General features: G+C 49.3%; 2 protein-coding genes across 3 annotated transcripts in view; one reads left to right on the top strand and one right to left on the bottom strand.

Annotated features, from left to right (window-relative positions):
• Positions 1-2,692: 2,692 nt before the first annotated feature.
• Positions 2,693-4,599, bottom strand: Uqcr10 (ubiquinol-cytochrome c reductase, complex III subunit X). Its single transcript, XM_069994795.1, has 2 exons — positions 4,411-4,599; positions 2,693-2,964 (listed from the first exon to the last, which is right to left on the bottom strand). The coding sequence occupies exons 1-2, from the start codon at positions 4,558-4,560 to the stop codon at positions 2,920-2,922; spliced, it is 195 nt and encodes a 64-aa protein (XP_069850896.1). The 5' UTR covers positions 4,561-4,599; the 3' UTR covers positions 2,693-2,919.
• Positions 4,600-4,941: 342 nt separating this feature from the next.
• Positions 4,942-24,776, top strand: part of Zmat5 (zinc finger matrin-type 5) — a 30,914-nt gene continuing 11,079 nt past the window's right edge. The window contains exons 1-3 of one of the 2 annotated variants that reach the window (XM_069994569.1): positions 10,398-10,535; positions 12,486-12,656; positions 23,368-23,518. In XM_069994569.1, the coding sequence (XP_069850670.1) occupies positions 23,392-23,518 (127 nt within the window). In that variant the 5' untranslated portion in view covers positions 10,398-10,535; positions 12,486-12,656; positions 23,368-23,391. Of the gene's footprint in view, positions 4,995-10,397; positions 10,536-12,485; positions 12,657-23,367; positions 23,519-24,776 lie in introns of those variants that run through there. The other variant, XM_069994568.1, reaches the window with a different exon arrangement.

The following is a 24,776-nucleotide window of genomic DNA, read 5'->3' on the forward strand; positions in this document are numbered from 1 at the left end:
CATGCTAAACAAGCACTCTACCACTAAGCCACATTCCCAGCCTTATTTATTTATTTATTTATTTATTATTGTGAAAATACCATATAGAGGGTTAGAATTACATGGGCAAGATAATGAGTACATTTCTTATCAAGCATTATTGACTCCTTCTTTGTTTCCCCTTCCCATCCCTTCCCGTCTTCCACCCCCCTAACCCCACCCCCCCTTATTTATTTTTTTTAATTAAAAGATCACTATAGCCTGGCGCTGGTGACTCACACTTTTAATCCTAGGTACTTGGGAGTTTGAGATCTGAAGACTAAGGTTCAAAGCCAGCTGGGACAAAAAAGTCCCTGAGAGACTTTTTTTTTTTTTTTTGGTCTGCCGTGGGGCTTGAACTCTGGGCCTGGGCGCTGTCCCTCAGCTCTTCAGCTCAAGGTGAGCGCTCTACCACTTGAGCTACAGCGCTACTTCCGGTTTTTCTGGTGGTTATTGGAGATAGGAGTCTCACATTCTCTCCTGCCCGGGCTGGCTTTGAACCGCGATCCTCAGATCTCAGCCTCCTGAGTAGCTAGGATTACAGGCGTGAGCCACTAGTGCCCGGCCCCTGAGAGACTCTTATCTCAATTAACCACTTAAAAACCAGAAGCATGCTGGGCACCAATGGCTCATGCCTGTAATCCTAGCTACTCAGGAGGCTGAGATCTGAGGATCATGGTTCAAAGCCAGCCCAGGCAGGAAAGTCTGTGAGACTCTTATGTCCAATAAACCACCAGAAAGCTAGAAGTGATTCTGTGGCTCAAGTGGTAGAGCATTAGCCTTGAGCTGAAGAGCTGAGGGACAGCACCCAAGCCCAGAGTTCAAGTCCCATGGCCTACAAAACAAACAAACAAACAAAAAAACAACCTGGAAGTGGAGCTATGGCTCAAAGTGGTAGCGAGCTAGCTTTGAGCAAAAGCGCTCAGAGACAGTACCCAGGCCTTGAGTGAGTTCGAGCTCCACAGCCAACAACAAAGTCACTACCTTGTTTATGATACAGGCAGTGGTAGATAAGAAAATAGAAAAGAGGGCTGGGAAGGTGGCTCAGTGGTAGAGCGCTTGCCTTGCATGCGTGAAGCATGGGTTCGATTCCTCAGCACCACATAAGCAAAAAGAAAAAAGCCAGAAGTGGCGCTGTGGCTCAAGTAGTAGAACACTAGCTTTGAGCTGAAGAGCTGAGGGACAACACCCAGGCCGAGTTCAGGCCCCATGACCGGACCCCCCCCCCAAAAAAAAAAAAAAAAAGAAAATAGAAATGAGACCAACGCTCCTACTATGAACAAGGACTACCCTCATTGGGACTTCAGCAGCTAATACTCTTTGAAAAGGTGATCGGGTTGCTGGATACTTTCTCATCAGTTGGGAACACATTCAAAAGATCTTCATCTGTGGCTGGGAAGGTGGTGCAGTGGTAGAGTGCTTGCCTTGCATGCATGAGGCCCTGGGTTCGATTCCTCAGCACCACAAGCAGAAAAAGCCGGAAATGGCACTGTGGCTCAAGTGGTAGGGTCCTAGCCTTGAGCTGAAGAGCTGAGGGACGGTGCCCAGGCCCAGAGTTCAGTCCCAACACCACCACCAACAACAAAATCTTTGTCCTGCACACAAAACAACCTGGCCTGGCCTAGAACTTGGCTGGCTAATGGGTGGTGACTTAATCCAGGAACTGCCCATTGGCCTGGCCTAGAACTTGGCTGGCTAATGGGTGGTGACTTAATCCAGGAACTGCCCAGTTACTAATATCCAAACCTTAGTTTGGTTTTGAGCTATGAAGACTGAGCAGCCAGGAAAGCACAAGGATGAGGTGGAAGAAACACATCCCAGCTCCAATGAGCACAGCAGGCCCCGTTCATTCTCCTGGTGTGAGATAAAACATTTTTAAATTTTTTGTTGGTCATCGAGCTTCAACTCAGAGCCTAGGTGCTGTCCCTGAGCTTTTTCTGCTCAAGGAGTTTTCTACCACTTTGAGTCACAGATCTACTTCCAATTTTCTGGGATTTTTCTGGCTCTGAACTGAGATCCTCAGCTCTCAGCCTCTCAAGTAACTAGCCTTGCAGGCTTAAGTCACCAGCACCTGGCAGTGACAAAATATTTTGTATCTTCACATAGAGCAGAATCTGGCCCAAATTAAGACAGCAAAGGAAACAGATACAATATGAAGGCAGAGATGCAAATCATATTCACCCATCAAATACCTGTAGGATGGCTGGGAAGGTGGCTCAATGGTAAGAGTGGTTGCCTTGCATGCATGAGGCCCTGGATTCGATTCCTCAGCACCACATAAGCAGAAAAAGCCGAAAGTGGCGCTGTAGCTCAAGTGGTAGAGTGCTAGCCTTGAGCTGAAGAGCTCAGGGACAGTGCCCAGGCCCTGAGTTCAAGCTCCAGGACTGGCAAAAAAAAGAATTTTTTTTAATGAAAGTAAGCCCAGGCAGAAAAGTCTGAGACTTTTATCTCCAATGATTCCAAAAGCCCGAAGTGGGACTGTGGCTCAAGTAGTAAAGCATCAGTATGCATATACATATGTGTGTATGTGTGTGTATATATATATATATATATATACACATATATATATACATACATACAAACACACACACACTATATATATATATATATATACACATTATACATACATTTATATAGCAAGTTAGTGTTAACAAAGCACTCAGTACAAAGCGGGTCTCATGGTTAATTTACATTTATTTGCTGATGACTGACAAAACTCATCAAACAGCAGAAGTTAAGAGTCTATTTTAGGGGGTGGAGCCATTTTTTTATTTTTTTGCCAACAGCTAGAGCTGGTCCACAAAGAATAACTTAAGAATCATCTTCAGGCTGAGGCCTCTGCTTTGTGCAAACAGCAGGCGGATGGGCTGGTCCAGGGCTCCTCCAAGGCAGAGGCGAGGACTACTCACTGGTCACATACTTGTGCTTGATATGTTTCCACAGCTTCTGCATTTAAAAGACAAGAGCAGACATGGTAACCTTTGCTCCCCACTTTACAATTGCTCCCACTGGAGAAACCCAGAGCCATATTCTGGTTCAAAGTGTGCAGCTGGCAGTGGGCAGAATGAAAATAACACCAGGCCAGATGCACAGTTCTAAATATTTATAAAATCCTCATGCTCTACAGCTGGGCATGGTGGCACACACCTGTAAAATGCCAGCTATTATTCAAGAGGTCCTAAATATCCCTAGATATTTCACTGAACGATTCCATTTTCCCAATGAACACTGGACGCAGGAGCTGGGAAGGTGGCTCAGTGGTAGAGTGCTTGCCTTACAAGCATGAAGCCCTGGGTTTGATTCCTCAGCACCTACCACATATGCAGAAAAAGCTGGAAGTGGCTCTGTGGCTCAAGTGGTAGAGCACTAGCCTTGAGCTGAAGAGCTGAGGGACAGCGCTCAGGCCCCACAACTGACAACAACAACAAACAAAAAACAAAACTGGATGCAATTCTCATCCCTACAAGCACAGGGGAAAAAAAAAAGATGGGTTATGACAATGTACTAGGATGTCTTTCCAGATCAGTGGATGTGGCCAACGAGAACACCGGCAAAAGATGCTGTTTCTCAGGGGTACGATTTCCTAGGCACGAGGGCACCTTATCTGTATTCCCTGAGGTAAATACTATTATGATTTCTATTTCACAGATAAAAGGGAATCCTAGAGAGTCTAAGGAACTTGTTATTAAACAGGAATCCACTGTACCCAGCCAGTGCTCTTTGATTTCACAGTCTCCTCTCAACCATTAATGCCAAGATGCCTACGCAGTTACGGTTAGCCTTGGAAACTGAAAGAGCTTTTTTTTGGCGGGGTGTGTGTGTGGGTGTCGGTTTTGGGGCTTGAACTCAAGGCCTGAGCGTTGTCCCTGAGCTCTTTTTGTTCAAGGCTAGCACTCTACTACTTTGAGCCACGGCTTCACTTCCGGTTTTCTGGTGGTTCATTGGACATAGAAGAGTCTTATGGACTTTCCTACCCAGGCTGGCTTAGAATCACGATCCTCAGATCTCAGCCTCCTGAGCAATTATGATTACAGGGGCTCGTCTGAAAGAGCAATTTTTGGAGGTGCTTCCCATGACACCTGTGGCCTGCTCAGATCTGTCCTAGAAACCCTGGGGGGAGAGAGGGGTCTGGGCCCCACGCCTGACTTCCCACCGACGGGGCTGGCCTACTAAGCCCTGGGCTCCCCGGCTTCTGCCAAGGTCCAAGTGTGTATCAACCCCCGCGGAGTGGGGTCTACGAGCGCCTCTAACAGGTCAGGATCCACACCAGGCCCGGCGGCCTCACTTTCCCGCTTCCCACTACAGGCAGACTGAGCGCGGCCCACCGGCGCCCGCCCCGCCCCGCCCCTGCCCCTCGGGCGGGCCCAAGGTCAGAAAGGCGCCGGCCCTCACCCCCTCGTTCATTTGCTCGTAGATCGCGTCCGCGCCTTGATCGAAGGCGCGCTCGAAGAACAGGACGCCCACGGCGATGGTGAGCGCGAAGGTGGAGGTCCTGCGGAACAGCAGGGAGTACAACCTCCCGGAGAACGAAGTGGACGGCATGTTTCCTCCCAGCCGGGCTCGCACCACTGCGCCTGCGCCGAGGCTCTGCCCTCGCCTTCCTAAGGACTCTCGGCGCGCGATGCTTTATGGGATTTGAAGTTTCTTCTGGTCTCAGCGCTCGGTATGTTCAACCACGGAGGTAACTAATTATCCACATAGAAAAACAAAATATCGCTATACTCATATTGACGCATCCTGAATTTATTGAGATTTACTTTAGCCCCTGTATGTTGTCGATCACATCCTACTGTTTGAAGATGTCAAACTACAGCTGCCAGTAGGGCTTGCTCCACTCCCATCATCCCCTGCGCTCTCGGTTTATTTTTCTGAAGGGCGGGCTGATACCCAAGGAAGGACTACGAATCCCAGCGGGCAGTGCGCCGGGCAAGGGCACCAGAGGAGGAGCCGGGAGCCGTCGGGCCCCGGGGAGTCAGGTACCATCTTTGGCGCGACCTCGAGGGGCGGGTTCCGCTTCCCCTCCTCCACACACTTGGGTTCTGCGTTCTAAATCCTGGCGTGCCACCATTTCCTGGGGTGGAGAGGGTGGGGGGCGAGGGGAATCTGGGATTTCGGGGCCCCTGGTGGACTCTTCCATGTTACCCCTGTATCTGCCCGAAGTGGCAGAAGTTCAGTCTCGGCCGCCCGACCCCCGCCCCGCCCCGAGGAAGAGTGGGCTCCGCACGTGCTTCCTGGCCTCGAATCCCGGCCTGAAACCTGGCGATTGGGACTGTTTTTCTAGAAAGGACTAGGGCTTTGGAGCAAGGGGCTGAGCGACCCCTCTAGCCCCCGAGCTGATCACCAAAGCTTGAAAATCTGCTGTGGGAAGTGCCATGTTCGCCCTCACGAGAAGGCTGGATGCCTAGGGGGCGTTGACGGTGCTGTTTTAACCTGAAGCCCTGCTCAGCCGACACTTGACCAGAAGACCTGAATGATTGTAGTCTCAGGTCACACAGCCCATGACTACTGTAGGCCTTCGAGGTTTGAGGAGAAGTAGGGTGGACCAGAGACTTAAAAGTGGGCTGGGGGCTGGGAAGGTGGCTCAGTGGTAGAGCACTTGCCTTGCATGCATGAGGCCCTGGGTTCGATTCCTCAGCACCACATAAGCAAAAAGAAAAAAGCCGGAAGTGGCACTGTGGCTCAAGTGGTAGAGTGCTAGCCTTGAGCTGAATTGCTAAGGGGCAGCGCCCAGGCCCAGAGTTCAGGCCCCACAACCAGACCCCCCCCACACACACACACACAAAAAGTGGGCCTGGGTCAGCTCTGGTCTGGCCTTGTAACCCCTGGGAAGAAGTCTTATTTTTTCCTAATTGCACTCGGAAGCCACTGAAGGGTTTTAAGGGAGGGATGTGAGAAGATCTAATTTACATTTTAATGCTATCATTTGGACTGATCTCTGGAGGACTGACAGAAGAGGGGAAGTTATTCAGATGGATCTGTCTGAGGAGGTCGGTGATTTAGATTCAGGTGTGGATTAGAGTAATGATCAGATTTGGGAGGTATTTTAGGAGAGAGGGCAGACCTAACAAGCTGGCAAATATGTGTAGGGAGATCAAGAACATCAGGTTTTGACCTCGGTGACTTAAAAATCAATAGGAATGATCTTATTCTATATTCTGTTTTGTATGCGCTGTCCCTTAGATTTGTAGCAGGCAGATGGGTTATGTGTGTAGAGCTTAGAGAAGGTGGCTGAAATGTAGATAAGAGTCATCAGGATGGGGGTGGCATTCAAAACCAAGGACTGGTCAGGAGTCCGTGGCTCATGCCTGTTTGAGATCTGGGGATCCGGGTTAAAGCCAGCCATGGGACTCTTTATCCCCAATGAACTATGGGAAAACCAGAAGTAGAATGTGCCTCAGAATGGTAGAGCACTAGCCTTGAGTCAGAAAAAAATCTCAGGCTGGGAAGTTGGGTAGAGTTAGAGTGCTTGCCTCGCATGCATGAGGCCCTGGGCTCTATTCCTCAGCACCACATAAGCAGAAAAAAGCTGGAAATGGCACTGTGACTCAAGTGGTGGGGCTCTAGCCTTGAGCTGAAGAGCTAAGGGACAGCGCCCAGGCCCAGAGTTCAGCCCCCACTACTGACAAAAAAAAAGTCTCAGAGATCGCACCCAGGCCCTGAGTTTAAGCCCCATGACTGAAAAGACAAAAAAAGGGCTGGGAAGGTGGCTCAGTGGTAGAGCGCTTGCCTTGCATGCCTGAAGCCCTGGGTTTGATTCCTCAGCACCACATAAGCAAAAAGAAAAAAGCCGGAAGTGGCGCTGTGGCTCAAGTGGTAGAGCTCTAACCTAGAGCTGAGGGACAGCGCCCAGGCCCAGAGTTCAGGCCCCACGACTGGACCCAAAAGGCTTTTTTTTTTTTGCCGGTCCTGGGCTTGAATTCAGGGCTTGGGCTCTGTCCCTGAGTTTCTCTGTACTCAAGGCTAGTGCTCTACCACTTGAGCCACAGCACCACTTCTGGCTTTTTCTGTTTATGTGGTGCTGAGGAATTGAACCCAGGGCTTCAGGCATGCTAGATAAGCATTCTACCACCAAACCACATTCCCAGCCCTAGATTCTTCATCAGATCAGACCCTGAGCCCTATTTTAAATCACCTGTAAAGCGTAACAATAATGAGTCAGGCACAGGCACCTATAATTCTAGCTTCTTGGTAGGCTGGGATTGGGAGAATCACTATTTGAGGCCCTACATGTGAGATCCCTTCTCAGATGCAGTGGTGCATGTTAGGAAAGATGAAGTGGATGAAAGAGAAGTAGAGACCTCACAGATCAGATCAGGAGGAACTCCAAGTAACACGGGAGAAACAAGGGGTTGGGGGACTGTTTGGGGGTTTCAGTATGAGGGTTCTTTGGAATGTCTGTGACTGTAGCAGATTGTTCTGTTTGCGATTTATCATATTGATATCCTCCTGACACCATCAGTCCTGCACTTTCAGATAAGGTCTGGGTGAAGTTGTTGGGGTTTTTGTTGTTGTTGTTGTTATTTTATTTCTGAGGGTGAAGTTTTGTTGAGAATCAGGAGGGGTCCCTGGGGGAGCATGGTCAGTGGGCCACAGGAGCACCATGATGTTATGAGAACAGAGCAGATTCCCATCAGTACGTACTTATCATCCCAGGTACATAGGAGATTGAGATTAGGATGGCCTGGGCAGAAGAGTCTGAGACTTCATCACAAGGAAAGCTGAGTGTGATGATATGCACCTGCCATCCCAGCTACACTAGGAAGCCTAAAGTAGGTGGAGGGTGGTTCAGGTGTGTGCCCTGCAAGAAAAGCAAAACCCCATCCTGAAAATAACCACTGCAAAAAGGGCTAGGGGCACTACTCACCCCCACCCCCACCCCATTCCCCCCCCCCCCCGAAAAAAAAAATAACAACGATGCCTTACAAGAAAGTGAAATGCTCTGCACTCTGGATGAGCTGCCCTCTCCATGGCTATTTCTTGTTTGCAATGCAGCCTAGTAATTTCCTGGGGCAGGAATTGTGAACCTGTAGAGAAACTAGATTTTCTAATCACCTACATCAGACCTGCAACAAACGAATCTGGCTGATGAAAGGTGGATCCAATGGCCACTGGGAATAAAAGGTGTGGTTTATTCCTTGTGTTTTTTTCTTTTTCTTTTTATCTTAGTTAAAATGTCTGTTTTGTAGTAACAATTTTAAAACATGATTGTCTTCACCAGATTCAATTCGGGAATTATTATTCTATACTTAAGTCTAGGAAAGTAAGAAAAATGACTAACTGTTCCTTTGATAGATGACCGAGCTCCCAATGAACAAATGAAATTCCTTTAGACACAGCCTGTTTACACCTTAATTACATTAAACATTTTAACTCCACTTATAAATTTAATATATTTGATTTTCTGTTTTAAACACTTTAGTTGCATAACCTAACAAGCATAATTTCCCCAAGGATACTAGTTATTAGCAAATCTAATTAATTCTGCTAATACAGAATCTTACGTTGTTGCAAACATTTCAATTCTTTTTACAGACTTTGCCAAATTTTAATTTCAATGGCTCTTTTCTGAGAACTAAAAATAAATAAAGGGATAGGTGTGGCTCAAGTTGTAGAGTACTTGCTTGAAAGCAAGAGATCCTGAATTCAATGAAAGGAAAATATAATATATATTATATAGAGAGACTTTATCTTTGGCATAATATCTGAATATGAGGGGCCACCTTAAGTATCAGAACAGCCCAGTGTTTCCAATCATTGCTGACCTTTCAACCTAAAAATTACAAGCCTAATATCAATTACTGACATATTTGATCAGTTACCTGACTATATTTTAACTACTTTATCTTAAATTGGAAGCACAATGCTTACCTGTCAGATAGTCACCATATAAAATTATTTTCAATGTTGAAAATGCTTCTAACTAGCCAGGCACCAGTGGCTTATGCCTGTAATCCTAGCTACTCAGGAGGCTGAGATCTAAGGATCAGGGTTCAAAACGAGCTCAGGTAGGAAACTCTGTGAGACTCTTATCTCCAATTAACCATTCAAAACGGGAAGTGGTGCTGATACTCAAAGTGGTAGAATGTTAGCCTTGAGCAAAAGAGCCCATGGACAGCACCCAAAGCCCTGAGTTCAAGCCTCAAACAACAACAAAACTTCTAAATACCAAAATGGACATTCCTGTTCTTGTTTGATTGCTCTTTGAAATTTTTTTTGAGGGGCATGGCAGTTTTGGGATTGAACTCAAGAGTGTCAAGCTTACTAAGCAGATCACCCATACCTTCAGCCTTGACCTTTTTTTTTTTTTTTGGTCAGTCATGGGGCTTGAACTCTGGGCTTTGGTGCTGTCCCTCAGCTGTTCAGCTCAAGGCAAGCACTCTACCACTTGAGCCACAGTGCCACTTCCTATTTTCTGGTGGTTAATTGGAGATAAGAGTCTCACGGACTTTTCCTGCCCAGGCTGGCTTTGAACTGTGATCCTCCGATCTCAGCCTCCTGAGTAGATAGGATTATAGGCATGAGCCACCAGCACCTAGAGTTATTTTGGGGCCTTAAACTGGAAATCCTCCTGCCTTAGCTGGGATGATAGGTATACGTCATGGTGCTCATCTTTTGACTAGACCAGAGGATTAGTACCAGTGAGTTTTAATTACATTTCTTTTTAATTCTCAACTTTCTTGCAGTATGGCAAGACAAACACACAGTAAGAAAAAGTCTTTTTCAAGTGGGGTGTGGTATTACATGCCTATAATTCTAGCATTTGGGAAGCTGAGGCAGATGGACAGTTGGAGGCCAACCTAGACTACATAGCAAGGGCCTGTCTCACATATCTACACACTCACATTCCTGTACATGATGTTTTGAATCCAGCTGAAGTTGCCATTTTGTCAGATAGGGTTATTCATAAACTGCTTTCTGACTAGCCTGTGTCTGCTCAAAAGGACTGTCTCAATACAGGCACAGTGCCACTTCCGGTTTTCTGGTGATTAATTGGTTAAAGTCTCATGGACTTTACTTCCTAGTCTGGCTTTGAACTGTGATCCTCAAATCTCAGCCTCCTGAGTAGCTACGATTATAGGCATGGGGCAGGACATCCAGCAAAATCAGGCTGCCTTTTGGATTGAGGGGGATTTCATTCCTCCAGATTTTCTCTTTTAGAGAATTTACTTGACTTGGGCTAGGAATGTGGCTTAGTAGTAGCGTGCTTGCCTAGCATTCATGAAACCCTGGGTTTGATTGTTCAGTACCACAAACACAGAAAAAAACAGAAGTGGAGCTGGGGCTTAAATGGTGGAGTGCTAGTTAGCCTTGAGCAAAAGAAGCTTAGGACTAGCAGAGGGGTGAATGGGGGGGGGGATGTTAGAGAGGGAGAGGGGGAGAGAAAGAATACTTGACTTGCTGATTAAATACCAGACTTTTTAAATTTTTTTGTTTTTTTTGTTTTTGGTTTTGGTTTTTTTTGGTTGCAGGGCTTGAACTCTGGGCCTGGGTGCTGTCCCTCAGTTCTTCAGCTCAAGGTGAGTGCTCTACCACTTGAGCCACAGCACCACTTTGGTTTTCTGGTGGTTCATTAGAGATAAGCGTCTCATGGATTTTTCTGCCTTGGCTGGCATTGAACCACAATCCTCATATCTCAGGATTACAGGTGTGAGCCACCAGCGCCCAGCTTAATTTTATTATTGTTAGAGTATGTTAGACTTTGCCAGAAAACCATGCAGACATCCAGGTACAAAGAACAATGAAAGATTTATTGCCTGTAAAGGGACTGGCAAGATCCCTTCTCACAAGAGAGGAATGAGAAGTGCTGGTTATTGTCTGAGGTGACCTATATAACCGACTGAGGCTAGGAGGGGCTAGAAGGGACTAGGAGGTGGAGACCCCAGTATGGACGTGTGGACCAGGGGCTCTGCCATGGCGAATTAGGACTTAATGGCTGTTGCCCACGTCGTAGATAAGGGGCCTTGCAGCTGCCCAGACCTGAAGGTCACTCTAAGGGGCTCTTGTTTCCTTATATGGTGGTAGCTGCCCCAGAGGAGTGCCATCCCAAGGTAAAGGGGAGTGGAGGCTGATTATTTACTGCCTTTACTGCATGGACCTGGTATTGCCTAGGAAGGGAGCGTGCTAAGCTGTGGAGAGGGGAAGGAGCATGCTACTCTATGGGAAGGTTGCTCATTGGGCTAACAATTTTTGTTTGTTTTTTTGTTTGCTTATGTGGTACTGAGGAGTCGAACCTAGGGCCTCAGGCATACTAGGCAAGCACTCTACCACCAAGCCACATTCTCAGCCTTCCTTTACTTTTTGACACTCAAGATGGAATCTCAGGACTTCATACAGCTAGGCAAATACTCTTCCATTCAGCTCCGCTGCTAGCCCCAGAAGATTTTGTGTGTGTGTGTGCCAATCCTGGGGTTTGAACTCAGGGCCTTGGGTACTGTCCTTGAACTTTTGCTCAAGCTAGCCCTTTACCACTTGAGCTACAACTCCACTTCTGGCTTTTTTAGTGGAGATAAGACACTCACAGACTTTCCTGCCCAAGCTGGCTTTGATCTGAGATCCTCAGATCTCAGCCTCTGGAGTAGCTAGTACTACAGAGGTAAGCCAATGAGACTTCTTTTCATAAGACGATTTTTTTTTTATTTGCTTAGAGTAGTTATCCAGGGGGAAATTCATTGTAACATGTCTGTATATGCATACAATGTATCCAAATCAAACTCACATCTGCCCTCTATAGTTAGTTGTCCCTAACCCTCTTCTTTTATCAACCCCACTCATCCTCTGTTTAAGAGGTAAGATCTTATTATGACCCCAAATTCCTGGGCTCAAAGGATCCCCCACCACACCTGGCAGTAAGTATTTTTCTCTATGAAATACATTTCAACTTACAGCAGTGTAGCCATTCCAGTTCTCATGTAGTTATCTTATTTAAAAAATGTAATTCTGATTCTTTGAATCAAAAGTGTCTCCGGTAGATAGCAAACAGTTCATGGGATCTTTTTTCTCAATCCAACCTGACAGTCTCTACTTTGGGGTTAGGTGGTTTAATCCATATTCACTTAGTTGACATGATTGATGTGGTTAGATCTACAGTTGTCTTTTTGCGCTTTGTTCTGTATGTCATATGTTTCTTTATTCCACTTTTACTGCCTAGAGGCTTGATTCTTAGCAAGTTCTCCCTGAGAGATGGAAGTTTTTGTGCGGGGGTGCTATAAGGAAGTGTTAGTTTGATGCAGACCAGGATGGGCTGAACTGAGCAGCCTGTGTACCCATGGGAGGAAGTAAGACAATGCTGACAGTGACAGAGGGTCCTCTGGTGGTCTTCAAGCTTAGAATGGGGCAGAAGGAAGGAGCAGGCAGAGGTGACTTGGAGTGCAGGTATTTAGTTCAGACTATTTTTGTCTTTCCTATTTGGAAACTCTGGCCTCCTGGGACCTGTAACCATCTGATGAGATGCTGTCTCCCTCCTGCAGTCCCTGGAGCCCAGAACCTGGCTCAGCCAATCTCCAACTGCGCCTGCGGGGCCAGGGCTGATTGGAATCAGGACTCCTCCTGCCCTTCTTCAAACTGGAGCAGAGGGAAACACTCCTCCAAATACTCCTCTTTATTCATCCAGCCAAACCGGGTCCTTGGAGCATCCTGAGGTCAGGAGTAGCATTTATCCTGTCTGACAAAGATCTCACTTTTCTGGGGGTGCCAAGAGAAGGTTGGGGTCTTGCTTTAGAGCGCAAGTAGAACTCCTTATATGACCCAGGCCGGCCTTAAACTCATAATCATCCTGCCTGAGCAACCCCCCCCAGGCTGGTCCTGGGTTTGGAATCTGGGCCTGAGTGCGGTCCCTCTTGAGCTTCTTTATGCTCAAGGCTAGTGCTCTACCACTTGAGCCACAGAACCACTTCCTCCTCTTTTGAGTAGTTTATTAGAGATGAGTCTCTTCCCTGCCCCGCTGGCTTTGAACTGTGATGCTCATCTCAGCTTCTGCAGTAGCTAGGATTACAGGTGGCACCAGCTCCTGGCCCCATGCCTTAGCCTCTTTTTGTTGTTGTTGTTGGTGGTGGTGGTGGTGGGGCCTGAACTCTGGGCCTAGGCGCTGTCCCTCAGCTCTTCAGCTCAAGGCTAGTGCTCTACCACTAGCCACTGAGCCACTTCCGGTTTTCTGAGTAGTTTATTGGAGATTAGAGTCTCATGGTCTTTCCTGCCTGAGCTGGCTTTGAACCATGATCTGCGGATCTCAGCCTCCTGAGTAGCTAGGATTACAGGTGTGAGCAACCAGCACCCGGCTGCCCCTACTTTCTTGAAGGGACTTTTTCTCCCCTCAAAGATTTTTAAACACTCTAGACTAAAATACAGACATTTCTTAGAAAGATAGGAAATACAAAATGGAAAAAAAAATCACATGTAATCCTATTATCCAGGCATAGCCACAGTAAAATATTTTGTGTCTATTCCGGTCTTTGTGTATGTGTGTGGGAGGATGATTTCTCCTTAAGAAGTATTATAACATTGTATGTACGCTTGTAATGAGCTGTTTCTCATTTAGCAATATAGAGTGAACATTTGTCCAAGTGAGGAAATAGTTTGCTTTGACTTAATCTTGTTTTTAGTGAGATAGAGTCTTGCTAAGTGAGCTTGGGCTAGGTCTTGAACCCTTGGGCTCAGAGGGTCTTTCCACTTCAATGGCCCAAATAAGCTGAGAGTATAGATAGGTGCTACCATGCCCTGGTTTGAGTTGATTTTCTTTTTCTTTTCTTTTTCTTTCTCTCTCCTTCCTTCCTTCCTTCCTTCCATTCATTCATTCATTCTTGTCCTGGGGCTTCAACTCAGGCCCTGGACGCTGTCCCTAAGCTTCTTTTGCTCAAAGCTACCATTCTACCACTTGAGCCACAGCTCCACTTCCAGCATTTTTGGCAGTTTATTGGAGATTAGAGTCTCATGGACTTTCCTACCCAGGCTGCCTTTGAACTGCAGTCCTCAGATCTCAGCCTCTTGAGTAGCTAGGATTACAGGCATGAGCCACCAGCATCTACCTGAGTTGATTTTTACTGGCTGTATAGTATGCCATTGAAGTGTGGCTCACATCCTTGTGATTTGCAAGTGTGACCACAGGTTTTTAGGGCAAGATGAGCATCGCAGTAGAACGGACTCCACAGGCTTTGTGCACTGTGTTATTGCGACCCTGTCCGCACCCCACGTGGAAGCAGCGTGCCTAGCTCCAGCTACGGGGCACAGCTGTTGTTGCCTCTACTGTTGCCCATTTCGGTTTGAGTCTGAGGATGAGCTCCGTGGCCAGACCATCTGGATACAAATGATCCCAAAATGCTTGGGGCCAGAAATGTTTTGCATTTCTGAGGTTTTCAAAGTTGCATAGATTCTAGCAAGTGAGTAGCCCTAGTCTGAAAACTAGGAATCTGAAACTCTTGAGCATCCTATCAGTGCTGAAAGTCTGGGGCTTGGGAGTATTTTGGAGTTTCTAAGTAGGGCTGCTCAGTCTGTACCCTAGAACTTTGTGATTGTCTCTGACAAGAATGCCTTGGAGGAATTCCCTGGGGGAGGCAGGCGCCCCTTGGGATCCCTGGTCACAGAGGTGGTGACCCGAGGCTGCTTCCTGGGCATAGCCATGGGCCAGCCACCCGAGACTCAGTAGACCTCATGAGGGCAGGGGCTTCCGTCCCTTGTCATGCGGGCCTCACCTCTGGAGGCTCCCCAGCTTCTCCAGATCAGAGAAAGGCAGGTACAGGATGAAGCTGCAGTCTTCTGTAACCTGTCCCTGGACCTGACTTGCATCATCTCTGCGCTGTTCCCTGGTCACACAGATCCACACTGGCTTGAGGCGGGAAGATCCCTGGGGTCACAGGCTCTGAGTCCACAGATGGACTCTGGGCAGCACTGGCATGCCGGGTGCTGTGCTAAGCACCCCGCATGCGTAAATGCATCCTCTCAGTCATCCCAAAATAGTGCTATTACACCGTTTTCCAGGTCAGGTGCAGAACAGATGTAGTTTGTGGAAAATCGCACAGTCCCAGAGCGGGAGGGATGGGATCAGACCCGAGCCGAGCAACTACCGATGGGGTCAGAGCCTGATAAATCCCCTCTCACTTGAAAATACCATGAATCAGACATGCAGTGTGTGCAGAAATGTCACGTACCATAGCATCATGGGACAGGAAGTGTTCGGTATGTTATGGGAGTGGTAGCTCACTGCAGCTGCGCAGTCCTGCTGTGGATCGTGATGTCAGAATTCAGTATTCCAAGTGCGGTTTCTACTGAATGTGCTTTACATTTGAACAATCACAAAGGTGGATTGTTGTGAGTCAGGGACAGCGGTGGTGAAGGGTACATCACGTTCATGCATTGAACAGGGCAGGCTGTGTGACTTTGAGTGAGCCCTTGTCCTCTCTGTTCCAGTTGCCCTAGACTGACAATGCTCTGAGGACTTGGAATCAGGGCCTGTTCCAAACCTGCTGAGTGTGGGAATAAAGTGTGCCTTACTTCCAAGGAGAGCAGGAGACAAAGTCAAGATGAGGAAATTTACGTGGTTGCCACCAAATACTGAAAGGGGGCCCTCACATACGGACCCCCATCAGGGAAGACAACTTGCATTTCCTTGCAACCCCTGTGAGGCAGGGTCTTGAGCCAGGCCAGCTGTGGGGCACCGCCACACACCCGTGCTGACGGGCTGCCATCCGCCAGACGGCAGACATGTGGCACTGTTTGCCTGGACTCTGGTGGGGCCTTAATTAGAAGCAATGACAGGTGAGCTTGAGGGACGCATGTGGTGAGCACAAGCCCGGGGGAGTTCCAGTGCGCCGCCCCACCCCTGGCCTGGGCTCTTGGCTTACTTTCGTCCTGCGCCAAAGTTAGCTCCATTCCTCCACGCAAGGAACCAGACTGACCAAAGTACAAATGTCTGCCCGTCATAGCCTCCAGCGGGCATTGGTATGGCCAAAGAACAGACTGGGCCAGCCAGACTCGTGTGGATGCCAGATCTGGGGTGCTCTGCCTGTGGGCCCCCCCCCCCCCCCGCAGTCAGGTGATGAGCTATTGTCATTGTCACTAACTCTAATTGTTCCATTGTTTTTAGTGTTTTGCCTTGCTGCAAGCAGAATAGACCCCCTTGGCATCTCCTCAGAGGACTGGGAGGCGGGCAGAATAAGGGGGAAAGCTAAGTGCTCATCAAGAAGTTATTCCTCTCCCATTTCCCCTCCCCCGCCTGTTTGCATCCCTCTTCTATTTTTTTTTTTTTTTGGGGGGTCCGGTCATGGGGCCTGAACTCTGGGCCTGGGCGCTGTCCCTCAGCTCTTCAGCTCAAGGCTAGCGCTCTACCACTTGAGCCACAGCGCCACTTCCGGCTTTTTTCTTTTTGCTTATGTGGTGCTGAGGAATCAAACCCAGGGCCTCAAGCATGCAAGGCAAGAGCTCTACCACTGAGCCACCTTTTCAGCCCATCTTGCTTCATCATTTTACAGGCTTGGTTTCTGCTGCTGAGGAGCAGCACTTGTACAAATAGACAGACAGACAGACAGGGCTCTGCCTTGAGCCTGTGCTGTGGTGGGAGAGGCCGGCTCGTGGGGCAGTAAGCCGGCACGTGGGGAAGTGAAGCATGCTGGGTGTAAGAGGAGCTGGGGACTTGACTGCAGTTTTCAGTTGCTGGTCAGGGAGTGAGGGATGCGTGGCATTCCTGAGCGCACGCTGTGTGCCAGGGACCTGAGTGTGCTATTGGGAGCCCGTGCTGCAGGTCTCATGTCCGTGCACTCAGCCAGTGTTCAGGGGGAAAAAAGTATGCTGAATATGTATAGAATTTTTCCTCGCCATTATTATCTACACAATACAGTGCAACAACATTTACACTTACTGGGTATTATAAATAACCTAGAGATGATTTCTAGCGTACAGGAGGACGTGTGTATAAATACCACGCTCTTTTACATAAAGGACTTGAGCACTGGAGGACTCCAGTGTTGCTGGGGTCCTGGAAGCTGTCCCCATGTGCACCGAGGGACGGCTGTGGCCCTCGGTGAGGTCTCAGCTGCATGGGATTCTTCTTTCCTAGACAACGGCAGATGGTGAGACATGAAATGACTTTCTGGAGGTCACTGGGATTGGAACTCAGACCGGTGTGGTCCCAGGGCACTGTCCCTCTAGCTTGCCTGATGCCCCTGGGCCATGAGGAGGCAGGCCGGGCACCTGGCGGAACCCTGGGAGCCAGCATCCACTGTCACAGCCATGGGCCTGATCTCTGGAAGTGGGTTGGCACCACCCGTGTCCTTGGTGGGGGAGTGCAGCTAGGTTATTCTGTGTTCCGGGCAGGGCCTGGCTCACAAGCTGCAAACTCAACCATCCTTGGAGGATGAGGATGAATCATGGCGGAGAAGGCCAGCTTAGTCAGCACCCCATGCTGCTGCTAGGCCCCATGTAGACGCCCCAGCTGCCCCCTCTCCTGCAGCTCAGGGCTGCTGCGTGCAGTGAGCAGGGTGCGCCTTGTGCAGGGACGCCTGGCTGGGGAATGTGGCTGAAGCCAGGCCAGTGTTGCTTTCCACGTGTATGTCTCTCAGTGTTTTCTGCATACTGACCCCTTTCCTAAGGTGCACACAAGCCCTGGAGGGAGGCAGCTAGATCAGGAGTCTAGGAGTTTATGCGTGGGGAGGCCATCTTGCTAAAGGTCAGCTCCTGCCCAGGCAGAAGTCCTGGGTTCCCAGTGGCATGCTGGGCAGTGGGGCTGTCATGCAGGACAGACGTCTGGGCCCACCACAGGGCTGAGGTTCCATTGTCAGCTTTGCCTCTTGTGCTGGGCCCTGGCCTCCCTTTGCTTATCCCCAGAGTGGCTCCACTAACCCCGTTCAGGCTGGCATCCTGCTTCTTGTCTGAGCCTTTGTTTCCTGGAGACCCTCGTAATGATGGTGTTTCTGTTAGCCAGAGTCCTCTCCAGAAAAATCAACCTGACGGCAGCTGTCCTTTTCTGGTGTTTCTCCTATAGGCCCAGCCCTGTGCTACCTGCTGCCTGTGTATATGGATGAGTAGATCCTCAGACAACCACCTGAGAGGCTGTTGTTATCCTAATTCGTGTGTGTGTGTGTGTGTGTGTGTGTGTGTGAGTGTGAGCACGCGCACATGCATGTGTGCACATCTACGTGCACACACCCTAGTTTTGGGGCTTGAATTTAGGGTCTTGGCACTGTCCCTGGGCTTTTATTGCTCAAAGCTAGCACCCCACCACTCACGCCACAGCTCCACTTCTAGCTTTTTGGTAGTTAATTGGAGCTATGCATCCCACAGACTTTCTTGCCCAGGCTAGCTTCGAACCTCAAGCCTTGGATCTTACCCTTCTGAGTAGCTAGGATTATAGGCCCAGCATCATCCTAGTTTTTATAGCAGGAAAACACTGTCAGCACTTAAATATCACTATGCACTTAGAAAGCAATGCCCCTGTCTGGATGGAAACCCTAATGCCGACTCAGCTCCTAACCCTTGTCCTAAGTGACCTTTCTGGACACGCAGGGAAGGCTGTCAGAGGTCTGCCGCTCAGTCCTGTCCCAGCAGTGATGAGAGAATGCAAAGTCCTGTTGTGAGCATCTGTTCATCTGACCACCAGATACCTGCAGAGGCCTTTAGAGATGACCTGGCCCAACCACCCACCTGACACATCACAACGCACAGCCACAGCCAGACCTGGCAGAGCCAGGACTAGAACATGGGGCCCTGTGAACACTCCAGGGTGGCCAGACATTTCCCATATGCCAGAGGAGGGGTGGGTGGGCAGCTGGGGCAGTAGTGAGAACGTAGATGGAGCCATTGGCTGATTTGCCTGGCTATGGGTATGTGCAGCCTACTGGGCTGAGCCAGCAGAGGGGCAGGTGGCCTTGATTTCCTAGTGGGCTTGTGTTTAGGACAGTTCATAGGCAGCGTGAACTTAAACTTTCTCACCCCAAGATCTGTTCTTCCAATGCCTTAACACACAGTACCTCACAGCACCTCCTTAAGCTTCAGTTTCCTCATTTGTAAATGGGTTTATAAATGTTTAGCAGCATGGTCCTAGAGGTGTGATGCATGATTCATAAAGGAAAGCTGCCATCAGGTTGGTTTTTTTGGAGAGGACACTGGCTAAGAGATTTGGAGATTAGGCCTCTCTGTCTAGGTTCTAAGCCAGCCTGGCTACCTTCTAACAGCATGACCTTCACCAAGACATTTCTCTTCCCAGAGCCTCAAGGCTCTTATCTGAAAAGACATCACAGGCCTGCCCTACAGATTGTCTTGATGGTTAAATGAGATGAGGCTGGTGAAGCTCTTATTCTAGTGCTAACAGATAGTAGGTGTTCAATAAACCACTACCTCCATAGACAGTAGCCTTTACTGAGCCCTTGCTTGGTATGAAACATGTAACAATGGATCCAGCCAGGCGCTGGTGGCTCACGCCTGTAATCCTGCTGCGTAGGAGGCTGAGATGTAAGGATCACAGTCAAAGCCAGTTGGGCAGGAAAGTCCATGAGACTTTTACCTCCACTGAACATCAGAAAATCAGAAGTGAAGCTGTGGCTCAAAGTGGTAGCGCACTACCCTTGAGTGAAAGAGCTCAGGGACAGCACCCAGACCCTGAGTTCAAGTCCAGCTGACTCTTTCTCTCTCTCTCTCTCTCTCTCTCTCTCTCTCTCTCTCTCTCTCTTGGGCGCATGCTTGTGTGTATACGTGTGTGTGTGTGTGTGTGTGTGTGTGTGTGTGTGTGTAAGAGAGAGAGAGAGAGAGAGAGAGAGAGCATGAGTGCATATGCCAGGGCTTCAACACAATGCCTTTCATTCAACTTTCATTCTCCAACTTCAGCCATGCCTCCAGTCTGACATTTTGATTTTTAGATGAACTTTTTTCCCCAAGGTAGTCTTGAGCCTTGATCCTTAGATCTTGGCCTCCTGAGGAGCTAGGATTATAGACATAAGATAACAGTACCCAGCTAATAGTGTTATTTTTTTTTTAATAATAAAGAACTTTTTTGTGGTGCTTGACACGGGAACCCAGGGCCTCAAATGCTAGGCAAGTGTTCTACCAGCCTTAATCATCCATTTGCATTAGCAAACTTCTCTCCACCACTCCTGAAGCAGTCATTTGATCATTTAGGTCCTTTGTTGCCCATCCCCTGGTCAAAGAGAGGCCTAGAGAGGAGCAATGACTTGCCCAAGGTCCACAGCCAGCTCCTGTGTGACTTGATCCAGCACCGTCTGCTGCAGAGCCACTGTTCCATGTTGGTCTCCAGGGGGACACCCTGTACCCCCTTCCCCGTTACTCTCCTGAGCCAGCAGCTTCTTGGAGCTTCAAGCTTCCTGAATGGCTTGGTTAAGCACTCGGCCGTTAAACGTTCATCTCTAACAATTTCAGTCCAATTCCTATAAGTTTATTGGCAAGACGGAGTGTATTAGAGCTGCCAAATTTAATATATCAAGTTTGTGTGTCTGGGAAGTGGTTTCTCGGCAGTGATGGCAGAAGAGAGGTTATAGACATTTTCATTTGGAATGGCTGGCTGTTCCTGCTCCCATTACAGCCCCTGACTTAGTGGCTGGCGTCCCTGGACTGCTGCAGGAGCGACTTTCTCCCTCAGCCTGCTTGGCTGCCCAGACTTCCCAGGTACTTGCTTGGCTCGGCCTCCTCCTCCTGTCCATCGGCTCTACGGTCAGGTCCCAGTATCAGCCTTAGATGCCATGTGAAGGGAGGCTAGCAGCCACCTCTGATCTCATGCCCACCTTCCTCTGAGCTTCGGGAGCTTGCTCTAGGCAGAGGAGCAGCAGACCCGAAGCACCATGCTGAGCTAGGTCCTAATTGATGACCTCCAATGGACCTTCTCCTCAAAGTCATATGACACTGACCCGGGAGCCTGGGGACACATAATCACCCCCCACCTTGAGCTGCAGGTTGAGACCGCAAGGGTGGCTATTGGTAACCATGGCTAGGGCATCTTAAGACCCTATCCTATTCTCACTCCCTGTGAGGCTGGTGGGATCCTGCCCCCCAAGAATGGAGTAGCCTCATCAGGCCGGATGCCTAGGCCCCTGGCTTCCCAAAGCATGAAGCTGGCTGGAGGAGAGGACACCTAACAGCATGACATGGGGGACCTGCACTGGTGTTCAGTTTGCTAGCTTTGTGGCCCGCAAATCCCTTTCTCCCTCTGAACCTCAGTTGTCGCAAAGGGAAAATGAGAATTAATTCATCCATTACTTGCTCTGCACCAAGCATCATTTTAGGTGCTGGAAGTCCAGCAATAAACAGAGAGAGAGAGAGAGAGAGAGAGAGAGAGAGAGAGAGAGAGAGAGAGAGAGAGAGAGAGAGAGAATGTGTGTGTGTGTGTGTGTGTGTGTGTGTGTGTGTGTGTGTGTGTGTGTGTGTGTGTGTGTTACTGCCTTGATGGATTTTTGAGGGAGAAAAACCATAAACATTGGCTGGGAAGGTGGCTCCGTGGTAGAGTGCTTGCCTTGCATTCATGAGGCCTTGGATTCAATTCCTCAGTACCACAGAAGCAGAAAAGCCGGAAGTGGCGCTGTGGCTCAAGTGGTAGAGCACTAGCCTTGAGCTGAAAAGCTCAGGGACAGCGCCCAGGCCCAGAGTTCAGGCCCCACTACTGACAAAAACAAAGCAAAGAAACAAACAAAAAAAAAACTCTATAAATAAAATAAGGAATTTGCTACTTCAAAGGGGGTAAGTGCAGAGAGGAGAGCAAATCAGGGAGTGGGACAGTTAAGGGGAGGGTTCTGTGATTTTTACATGAAGTACATAAAGTAGATTACTGTTGAGGTAGCATGGAGCGAAGACGGAAGGACTGAGTGAGCAAGCATGGCAGGGACCTATGGGAGGGAACCCAGGCCTAGGGGCAGCATGTGCAAATGCCATAGAGTAGCCATGTGCCTGGCATGTGTGAAGAGCAGAGGAGGCCAACATGGAGAGGTCAGAGAGGGATGGGGGATGAGGGAGGCTGGCCAGAGGGCGCGCTGAAGGCACCAAGCCTCCAGCCTGACCGGGCCTCTCCTGCTAAGGTTCTGTGTTAGCTGGTGGGGTTGGAACCTGGACATCAAAAGTGCTCAGAGCTGAGCACTGGTAGCTCACACTTTTAGTGCTAGCTACTCAGAAGATTGAGATCTGAGGGTGCCAGCCCAGGTAGGAAAGTCTGAGACTCTTATCACTGATTAAGCACCAGTAAAGCTGGAAGTGAAGCTGTGGCTCAAGTGTAGAGGTCTAGACTTGAGCAAAAAAGCTCAGGGACAGTGCTCAGGCCCTGAGTTTAAGTCCCATGATTGGCACCAAAAAAAACCCCCCAACAAAGTGTTAGCTGAGTGCCAGTGGCTCACACCTATAATCCTAGCTACTCAAGAGGCTGAGATCTGAAGTTTGCAGTTTGAAGCCAGCCCACACAGAAAAGTCCCTGCAAGACTCTGATCTCCAATTAACCAATCAAAAAACTGGAAGTTAGCTGGCACCAGTGCCTGTAATCCTAGCTACTTGGGAGGCTGAGATCTGAGGATCACGGTTCAAAACCAACCCAGGCAAGAAAGTCCATGAGACTCATCTCCAATAACCCACCAGAAAACCGGAAGTGGTGCTATGGTTCAAGTGGTAGAGCGCTCACCTTGAGCTAAAGAGCTGAGGGACAGTGCCCAGGTCCAGAGTTCAAGTGCCACAACCAAACCAAAACAAAACAAAACCTGAAAGTTGGGGCTGGGAATGTGGCTTAGCGGTAGAGTGCTTGCTTTGCATGCATGAAGCCCTGGGTTCAATTTCTCAGTACTACATAAACAGAAAAAGCTGGAAGTAGCACTGTGGCTCAAGTGGTGGAGTGCTAGCCTTGAGCAAAAAGAAGCTCAGGGACAGTGCCCAGGCCCTGAGTTCAAGCCTCAGGACTGGCAAAAAAACTGGAAGTGGAGTTGCGGCTCAGAGTGGTAGCGCACACGAGCTGTGGGATAGCACCCAGCCCAAGTTCAAGCACAACCAGCAAAAAAACAAAAAAAGCCGGGCGTCGGTGGCTCACGCCTGTAATCCTAGCTGTTCAGGAGCCTGAGATCTGATGATCACAGTTCAAAGCAGCCTGGGCAGGAAAAGTCCATGAGACTCTTATCTCCAATAAACCACCAGAAAATGGGAAGTGGTGCTGTGGCTCAAGTGGTAGAGCACTCACCTGGAGCTGGGCAGTGCCCAGGCCCAGAGTTCAAGCCTTAGGACCAACAACAACAAAAAAAGTGTGCAGCCCAGATAGGCCCTAAAACACTGGCACTAGAGGTGCCTAATGGGGTGGACGTCCTTAAAGAAAGCTGTGTCTCGGGCCTGACTCTGGGGCCTGGCAAGCCTTTCCTTATGGTCTGACCAAGTACCTTGTGGTTTCTCTGGTAGCTGCTGCACCTGGCACAGGTGGCTATGGGGAAGCGATACTTCTGCGACTACTGTGACCGCTCCTTCCAGGACAACCTCCACAACCGGAAGAAGCACCTGAACGGCCTGCAGCACCTCAAGGCCAAGAAGGTGTGGTACGACATGTTCCGGGGTGAGTGTGCGTGGGCTCGGCACCACTGTGGGCATTGACATGGCCTGGCCCTGGCCTGAAGGGCTGGGAGGAGAGCTTAGGGCTCAGTCCCTGCAAGGCCTTGGGCTGGGTCCCCAGCACCAGAGAAAAGACATGGAAAAAAACAAAAGGAGAGAAAACTCCTTGTTTGTGTGTTTGTTTGTTTTGTCTTGGGGCTTGAACTCAAGGCCTGGGCACTGTCCCCAAGATTCTTTTTGCTCAAGACTAGCACTCTACCATTTGAGCTACAGCACCACTTCCAGCTTTTTCTGTGTCTATGGTACTGAGGAATCAAGCCCAGGGCTTCATGCATGCGAGGCAAGCATTCTGCCATTAAGCAACGCTCCCAGCCCAAGAGAGCACTCCTTTCGCTGGCTCATGCCTCCTACTCAGGAGGCTGAGATCTGAGGATCTCGGTTTGAAGCCAGCCTGGGCAGGAAAGCATATGAGACTTATCTCCAGTTAACTCAAAAAAACAAAACCCAAACCCCAAAGCTAGAAGTGGAGCTGTGGCTTAAGTGGTAGAGGGCTAGCCTGGAGCACAAAGTCTCAAGCCCCAGGACTGGAGAGGGAGACTGACCAGGCCTCTCTCCTTCAGAGGAACCACCACCAGAGAGCTGTTCCTCAGCCACCTTACCCAGGGCTCCGTGCTCCACACACTGTGGACCGCCCTGGGGGTGGAAGAGGCCTGTCCCCAGAGGCCAGGTTTGAGCCTCTGGCTGGAATAGCGGGAGAGGCCAGCAGCTCTATTCTGGTAGGTTCTGAAGGTAGGCAAACAAAAGCATCTAGGAGTACCACACTGCAGCCACTGATAGGGAAGCTGAGGGAGAGGGTATAGCTCATGAGAAGAGAGTGGTGGGGTCTGAATCCTTTTTTTTGGGGGGGGTCCAGTCGTAGGGCCTGAACTCTGGGCCTGGGCGCTGTCCCTCAGCTCTTCAGCTCAAGGCTAGCGTTCTACCACTGGAGCCACAGTGCCACTTCCGGCTTTTTCTGTTTATGTGGTGCTGAGGAATCGAACCCAGGGCCTCATGCATGCAAGGCAAGCGCTCTACCACTGAGCCACCTTCCCAGCCCCATGGCCTGAATCCTTTAGGCAACCTTTTGAGGACCCTGCTGTGGGCAAGGTGGGGTGTAAGAAGGGGTTATTGCCCAACTGGCTTGAGGTCAGTGGAGGGAGAAAGGAAGGGAGAGAGGGTGAGCAAGGCAGCCCCCTCCCCCCCCCCAGGGGTCTGGGGAGCTG

Source organism: Dipodomys merriami, unplaced genomic scaffold (genome assembly GCF_024711535.1).
Source record: "Dipodomys merriami isolate MVZ:Mamm:240054 unplaced genomic scaffold, mDipMer1.0.p SCAF_45, whole genome shotgun sequence".
NCBI lineage: Eukaryota > Metazoa > Chordata > Mammalia > Rodentia > Heteromyidae > Dipodomys > Dipodomys merriami.

Bases quoted from the DNA above. Each gene is read 5' to 3' on its own strand.
- Uqcr10 (XM_069994795.1), bottom strand. From the start codon at position 4,560: ATGCCGTCCACTTCGTTCTCCGGGAGGTTGTACTCCCTGCTGTTCCGC. The intron at 2,965-4,410 runs GTGAGGGCCGGC...TTTTAAATGCAG, and splicing joins ACGAGCAAATGAACGAGGGG to AAGCTGTGGAAACATATCAA.